The following is an 8,150-nucleotide window of genomic DNA, read 5'->3' as shown; positions in this document are numbered from 1 at the left end:
TGCATGAGGACTTTAACTCTCACATTACATGTATGTTGCATTTTGTTTTCATGAAAACCCTGACAATGGGTTATGTGCAACAAGGTGACATCTGGTCAGTTCTGATGTATGCTAAGTGAAGTTAAAACCCGTGATACCTGATTTACTTCTTGTACATAAAAGAGCTCCTATTTACTATGTGTTCCTCATCAGCATCACAATGAATAGAAAGATTGACTTGATGCTGTTGTCAGTAAGTGACTGTATCTTATGTATACAGTAATGTAGTGGCAACACTTACAAGAGTAAAAACCCTATGGAAGGTCTCACAGTACACATTTCACATTCTGCCATATCACCAGCGTCAGTGTTAGTCATAATGTGGGTCGTTTCTGACCCACGTACATTTAAATTATGTGTATGCATGAACCAATGATTTTTTTTTCTGTCCTCTTTGTACAAGTCTAAATTATTTTTTTATTAAAGTTGTCATGTTGTCGCATCATGGCAGAGACAAAACCATGCTTGAATGTGAGTCACAACAGTCCCCAAATTCAAAATCTTTTACTGATCTTACTGATTACATTTAAAGTATAGTAGCTGACTATGTTCAGCAAGAAGCAAAACAAAAAACATGCATTTGTCTGTGGTTGTGTCCATATGTCCAAGACAAACACATTCAAATTCTACAACCTGTAGTTTCCCGTGCTCATATGAACACGAGACGACTCGGCGTGTACAAGAGGGTTAAATGGGTCAGTAAAGCTCAGAGAAAAACCTTGATCTTCTACACTGCTTTGAGCTCCCTGTAATGGTTTATATGCAGTAAGAGCATTACGGAGCAACCATGAAATCAACTTTGAAACCCTAAAGAGCTCATGATCTATAAGCCAGGAAGTGAAAGAAGACATACCCTTCCACCCAGACTGGTAAGACAGTAGGGGGTACAGTATGTGAAACAAATAGGTCAAAAGATCAAGTGGCAAAAATATAAACAAAAAAAGTTTGATTAAGAAACTGAATGGTTGGACAGATGTTTCTTAGCTTCACTCAGAGCAATCATTTCACAAATGTTGAAAGGTATCACAGAATGGTCACTAGTAGACTTAAGGAAATCTCTACACAGATGGTTGATATGGTAAGATGAAACTTTATGGACCCCACAGTGGTAAACCTCACTTGTTACAGTAACAAATTACAGGGCAAACTATTGAAAAGGTATACAATATAATAACAAAAAAGAAGAATTATTGATTAAAACAGATGAGAGAAATATAAGTGGGGCTACTACACTCGCTGTTTCAAGACACAAAATCATCCATCCATCCATCCATCCATCCATTCATCCATCCATCCATCCATCCATCCATCCATCCATCCATCCATCCATCCATCCATCCATCCATCCATCCATCCATCCATCTTCTGACCTGCTTATACCCACAAGGGTCATGGGAGTGCTGGAAGACCAACATAAAACGCATTCAGCAAAGTTAAAACAATGTAAAACTGAATTTAATTGGTGAAAAAAGACCCATCCATTTTCTGTATCGCTTATCCTCACAAGGGTCGTGGGAGTGCTGGAGCCTATCCCAGATGTCAACGGGGAGGAGGAGGGGTACACCCTGAACTGTTTGCCAGCCAATCGTAGGGCACAACGAGACAAAACAGACACACTCACAATCACACCAAGGGGCTATTTAGAGGGTCCAATTCATGTTGCATGGTTTTGGGATGTGGGAGGAAACCGGATTGCCCAGAGAAAACCCACGCAGGCACGGGGAGAACATGCAAACTCCACTCAGGTGGGGCCTGGATTTGAACTGCACGAGCTGTGCGGGTGTTCGCGCAGGTGCTCTGATTGGAAGGTGCACACCTGCGCCTCATGCAGCCTGATGATGCTGTGGATTTATATGACCGCGATGACAACTGGCCGGCGCCAGTTCATAAGATCTTCATGTCCCATTCGTGTGCTCCGGTATCCCTGATTGAACCTGTGTGTACCGACCTTCGTCCATTCTCCGACCAACCTTGTAAGCCTGACTCCTTCGATACTTCTGCCTGCGTTGATTGTTCTCCCGTGTACCGACTCCTGCCTGTCCGCTCATCTGCTCTCTTCGCCCGACGTCCCAACTACCGCCGCTGCACCGGACTGCCTGCTCGATCCCCTACCTCTGCATATAATAAACGTGTCTCTTCTTGAACTACCTTGCGTCTTCCGAGTTCCTGCATTTGGGTCCTACTCTCGTTTCCGATGGGACGTGAGAGAACGAACTGGCCAATACAGGACCCAGCAGGAAAGACCCGGCATCGCCGGGACCAACGCAAGGTAGACCGTCTGCCGGAGGACCAAGCCTGTCCAATCCGGGGAGGCTCCCTGATATCCTCCGCTCCCGTGTCTTACGCTCCGCCAGCGAGGTATGAATATGTCCCGAACGCGACCCGTCCGGCTCCTCATATTCTTCTGGACTCTGACTTTTCGGAATATGAGGAGGACCGCAATTTGTATGACCGGCTGCCTGAGTACGACTCCGATGACTTGGATTTTGAATCTCTTTGCCCGGCTTTTCATCCCAGTCAGTTTGCTCCGCCTCCCCGCGTTTCCAGCACCCAAGCGACTTCGCCCTGTAGATCCAAGTACACCTATCGGTACGAGGGAACCCGCTTGGCCATCTACCCGGGACCTCCCCGTGGCGGCCAGAGGAGACGCCCCGGCCGGGCGCTCCCTGGTGTCTCTCGCTGCGCGGCAACGAAGACACCGTCCTCCCACTCCTCGCCGGCAACGGTGAGACCGGCAGACCCGCAGCTGGTGGGGAAGCTCCCAGCCCAGAGGGAGGAGGAGCCGCCAAACCACGAGCCGTTCTGGCGCGAAATGCGGGCGCAGATAGAGAGCCAGAGCTCTTTGGTGGCTCTCACGGCCCAGGTCCGGCAAGGATTGGCGAACCAGCCAAGCTACTCTGACGTTGCAACGGCGACGGACTCGCTGCTGATGCAGGTTCACGTGGCAGTTGGAACTGACCCGCTCCCGAGACACGCCCACGTGTCAGTTTCGACTGACTCTCCGCCTGCTCAGGTTCACGTTGCCGTGGAAACCGCCCCGCCCCCTTGCCAAGTGCACGCCGCAGTGGGAACGGACTCGCCACCTCGTCAAGTGCACGTAGCTGTGGAAACCGACCCGCCCCGTTGCCAAGTGCACGTCGCAGTGGGAACGGACTCGCCACCTCGTCAAGTGCACGCCGCAGTGGGTACGGACTCGCCACCTCGCCAAGCGCACGTAGCTGTGGAAACTGACCCGCCTCCTCGCTATTCCCACGTCGAGGTTTTGGCTGTTCCGAGCAGAGTTCACGCGGCAGTAGGAACTGACCCGCTCCCGAGACATGCCCACGTGTCACTTTCGACTGACTCTCTGCCGACTCTCGTTCACGTTGCCCTGGAAACGGATTCGCCACCGCGCCACGCCCACGTTGCTGTTTCGACGGATGCACTGCAAGCTCACGTGGCAGTGGGGACCGACCCGATGCCGCCTCACGTTGCTGTCCAGGAGGTGGCGAAGGCGATGGGGTCGCCGCCTTCTCACGTTGCTGTCCAGGAGGTGGCGATGGGGTCGCCGCCTTCTCACGTTGCTGTCCAGGAGGTGGCGATGGGGTCGCCGCCTTCTCACGTTGCTGTCCAGGAGGTGGCGATGGGGTCGCCGCCTTCTCACGTTGCTGTCCAGGAGGTGGCGATAGGGTCGCCGTCTTCTCACATTGCTGTCCAGGAGGGGGCAACGGCGGCGCCGCCTTCTCACTTTGATGTGCAGGAGGGGGTGACGGCGGCGCCGCCTTTTCACGTTGCTGTCCAGGAAGGGGCGATGGCGGCGCCGCCTTCTCACGTTGCTGTCCAGGAGGGGGCGACGGCGGCGCCGCCTTCTCACGTTGCTGTCCGACAAGAGCTGGGGAGTTCTGATGAGCCACCCCGGAGCTGGAGAGACTTCGGGATGGTAATGGTGGCGGTCATGGCTCTGGTCCTTCTCTCCATCATCCTATTCGCTCCAGATGGCTCCCAGCCACTTCATGACTTGGCCTCATTGGTGACCAATCCACGGCTGCCTACTGACCAAGCCTCGGTGGCGACCAATCCCTGGTTGTTTGGCAACTTTGGCGTGGGAGGTTCTCGTCCGGAGCAGTGGCCTGCCTCGTTCTGGTGCCTGCTTCTTCGTTTGGTTCCTCACAGAGGTCGTCCGCCCGAATCGCCCCGTGGGGACCCTGGTGCTTGGCGTCCGGGTCGTCCTCCTGACTTGTCCACCCGGACGCCTCGTGTTTGGTGGCCTGGATGGCCACCATTCTGGGGTTCAGGGGGGAGCGTGCCCTCCTCCGGACACCCCTTCCGCCCACCCCTGCCTGTGTTAATTATTGTCTGTTTTTTCGTTTAAGCACGTCTGGGAGCCGTGCCTTTGGGGGGGGGGGGGTACTGTCATGATCCTGCCGCTCCAGCACGAGCTGCACAGGTGCTCTGATTGGAAGGTGCACACCTGCGCCTCATGCAGCCTGATGATGCTGTGGATTTATATGACCGCGATGACAACTGGTCGGCGCCAGTTCATATGATCTTCATGTCCCATTCGTGTGCTCCGGTATCCCTGATTGAACCTGTGTGTACCGACCTTCGTCCGTTCTCCGACCAACCCTGTAAGCCTGACTCCTTCGATACTTCTGCCTGCGTTGATTGTTCTCCCGTGTACCGACTCCTCCCTGTCCGCTCATCTGCTCTCTTCGCCCGACGTCCGAACTACCGCTGCTGCACCGGACTGCCTGCTCGATCCTCTACCTCTGCATATAATAAACGTGTCTCTTCTTGAACTACCTTGCGTCTTCCGAGTTCCTGCATTTGGGTCCTACTCTCGTTTCCGATGGGACGTGACAACGCTTGAAGCAATTAAGTCACCGTTATGCCGACACAAATACAGCCAAAGCAATTTGTCTCAGGTTTGATAAATCACATTACGCCTCCATCTTCCTCAATGTACGAAAATGAACTGCACGGCAATTTAGAATGTTTGGTGGATGCAATTCTGCGTGCCTCCAGTTAGTCGATCAGCTTCCACATCTGTTTGCATGATTAATAAATTTTGCACACGTTATCTTCTAGTATATCGTAACCTTAGTATTGATTACCTTAATATTGATTTCGTTTTCAAATTCTTCGTCTACAGTATTAGTATTATACAATACATACTGTAAGACTTTATATAGGGATGAGAATTGGTAAGACTTGCCCTGAGTGATTGTCATTAGTTGAGGGATTGAAATAATACAAATGATAAATAATATAATGGATTTCTCATCATTACATTAGATGATTCAATATTACAAAATATGCTTCTGGATATTGGAAATATTAGACCCCTGCGATGAAATGGAAGCTTTGTTGCAAGTAGCCCCGATATTATCCTTTTGAGTGAAATATATTCAATCTTTAGAGTGATTGTCCGTTGATGCCATAGAGGAAAGTTCAGAACCAAAACACACTTTGTCCGTTTGAAAGTATTGTGCAATCAAGAAAATGTCGCACATCCCAATGTGGGTCATTTGATATCAATATGGTGTTGTCACTTTCTTGAGAGCTCATTAAAAAAAACATGAAAGAGGCATAAAGCCAAAGACGCAGCACAAATCTCAAGTTAAACCTGCAGAGTGGATTACAGAGAGCTACAGTGAGTCAGATTAAAAGATTTGATGCAGTAGCAAACCAGATTAGCAGGTAAAGACCTGCTGTGTGCTTCCTTAAGAAAGGGGGATTAACCTGTTTAAAGTTATTTGTTGTTGAGAACTAGAGGTTATGTTTTTTTTTTTCACATCAGATGCTATAAACATTTTGGCCCTTAGATAAAGGCTTGGGAAAGTGTTTTTTGGTCAGAGTGTACAGTAATTTAATGAAGAAAAATATTCACCTACTTAGGACAAACAACACACTGTAATTCAAGACACAAATTGGTCAATATATATAAAAAAAAAGACAAAATGTGCTTGGTAGCTTTCATTTAGACCTCTGATGAGGCAGCACAAGTCGACAGACTGCGGTGAAGTGATACTGACTTTGACTTCAGCCACTCACAAAATGTAGTCCGAGTGCCGTTTAACCTATTTAGCAACACAGACGTAACAGGAACCACTAAATGAATTATTCCAATTAATGCAAACTTAAATCCTTTAGTCAATTATAGAGCCCATTTATCCGTTAATGAGGCTAATTGGTTTCCTTGGGCCTTCATATAAATGTCTTCCACGAAGGACCACGTAAGACAGTAGGGAGGCTGTATTTATTTGTTATTTCGGCACTTTGAATCCATTCAGAATTCATTTATTTTTATTCATGCTGCATGTGGTGGTTTGAAGCGTAAGATAAGCAAGGAACTGTTGAGGTGTTTTTGAGTTTTGGTGACATCAAAAGAAAATACAAGAAAATGAGGGGACATCGAAACAATGAGCTGCCAGAAGACTTCTGGATACCTGTTCCACTGGACACTAACAACATCACATCACTTAGTCCATTCCTTGTTCCTCAGGACCATCTGGGGAATACAGCCACCTTTTATGGCTTGGCTGCATTCATGCTCTTTCTTTTTGTGGTGGGAACGGGCATTAATGTCCTCACTATTGCTTGCACCATCCAATACAAGAAGCTCAGGTCCCACCTGAATTACATCCTTGTGAACTTGGCAGTGTCAAACCTTCTTGTGTCATGTGTGGGCTCTTCCACCGCATTCTGCTGTTTTGCATCAAGGTATTTCATTCTTGGACCATTGGCATGCAAGATTGAAGGTTTCATGGTGACGCTTGGTGGTGAGCTTAAACCGGCGTTTGAAACATGGACATACCTGCGTGAATTGCAATGCTTTGAAAACAAGGTTAAAGCCTTTTTTTTTGTTCTATTAGGTATGGTGAGCCTCTGGTCTCTTGCTGTGATTGCCTTCGAACGATGGCTGGTCATTTGCAAGCCTCTTGGAAACTTTGTTTTTAAACCGGACCATGCCATTGCTTGCTGCGTATTCACATGGGTGTTTGCAATAATTGCCTCAGCCCCACCGCTTTTCGGATGGAGTAGGTTAGTATCAACAAAGCTACACGTTTATTGTCATTGCACAAAACAAAAGACGAGGGAGAATGTGACTTTCTGTTTTTGCAGATATATTCCAGAGGGCCTGCAGTGCTCCTGTGGCCCAGATTGGTACACCACAAATAATAAATACAACAATGAATCCTATGTGATGTTTCTCTTTGGCTTCTGCTTTGCTGTTCCCCTTGGCACTATTATCTTCTGCTATGGTCAGCTGCTCATTACAATGAAAATGGTGAGATGAATCAAATAGTAATTCCTTAGCTTCCAAGATTTTAATGTGTTGTAGCGATTTTGGCTTTCGCCTATAGCACTAAACCTGGCAGATGCACTGAAATTATTATCATATTATAACAGTTGGACATGGCAAGCAATGTATAAACCCAACCTAATAAACTAATAGTTTTGTAAGAAAATGTCTTGTCTTTTTTTTCCCCCCTCACAGGCAGCAAGAGCCCAGGCTGAGTCTGCCTCCACTCAGAAAGCAGAGAAGGAAGTGACCAGGATGGTAGTCATCATGGTGATGGGCTTCCTTGTATGCTGGCTACCCTATGCATCCTTTGCCCTTTGGGTTGTCTTTAACCGTGGGCAGACCTTTGACCTGCGAATGGCCACCATACCTTCTTGCTTTTCAAAGAGCTCAGCAGTCTACAACCCAATCATCTATGTTGTCTTCAACAAACAGGTCTGTTTGATGTTATCTAGTACTATTATCCAGTTCCTTCTATAAATTTAACAGGAATGTTAACTGCTCGTTAAACCAAATAGATTTGAAGGCTAGAGTCCATTTTGTTACTGGTGATTTTACTCAGAATATTTTTTTTTCTCCAAAACAGTTCCGGTCATGCATGATGCAGATGATGGGAATGGGTACTGGTGAAGAAGAGACATCATCATCAACAACATCAGTGACCGAAGTCTCCAAAGTCGGGCCTGCTTAGACAATGGATTTGTTTATTTTTATGCCACTAAAGAGTTATATGTGTCAGTTGTAAATAACTATAAATGTATGTTTTCGCAATATTAAAAAAAAACTAAAAAAAAAAACAAAATAAAGGGAAGTGCTTTTACAACTG

At 47.4% G+C, this 8,150-nt stretch overlaps 1 protein-coding gene across 1 annotated transcript; it reads left to right on the top strand.

Annotated features, from left to right (window-relative positions):
* The first annotated feature begins 6,421 nt into the window (after nucleotides 1-6,421).
* On the top strand, nucleotides 6,422-8,015 carry opn1sw2 (opsin 1 (cone pigments), short-wave-sensitive 2). The gene is made up of 5 exons (XM_061831607.1): nucleotides 6,422-6,800; nucleotides 6,894-7,062; nucleotides 7,144-7,309; nucleotides 7,520-7,759; nucleotides 7,911-8,015. Exons 1-5 carry the CDS (start codon nucleotides 6,422-6,424, stop codon nucleotides 8,013-8,015), a joined length of 1,059 nt encoding a protein of 352 aa, XP_061687591.1.
* Nucleotides 8,016-8,150: the final 135 nt, after the last annotated feature.

Source organism: Syngnathoides biaculeatus, chromosome 10 (assembly GCF_019802595.1).
Source record: "Syngnathoides biaculeatus isolate LvHL_M chromosome 10, ASM1980259v1, whole genome shotgun sequence".
Lineage (NCBI taxonomy): Eukaryota > Metazoa > Chordata > Actinopteri > Syngnathiformes > Syngnathidae > Syngnathoides > Syngnathoides biaculeatus.
This window is presented reverse-complemented; position numbering and strand designations above follow the sequence as displayed.

Excerpts from the sequence above, each read along its gene's own strand:
- opn1sw2 (XM_061831607.1), top strand. The coding sequence starts at position 6,422 with ATGAGGGGACATCGAAACAATGAGCTGCCAGAAGACTTCTGGATACCT. Across the intron at positions 7,310-7,519 it reads TGCTCATTACAATGAAAATG|GCAGCAAGAGCCCAGGCTGA; the intron begins GTGAGATGAATC and ends CCCCCCTCACAG. Across the intron at positions 7,760-7,910 it reads ATGTTGTCTTCAACAAACAG|TTCCGGTCATGCATGATGCA; the intron begins GTCTGTTTGATG and ends TCTCCAAAACAG.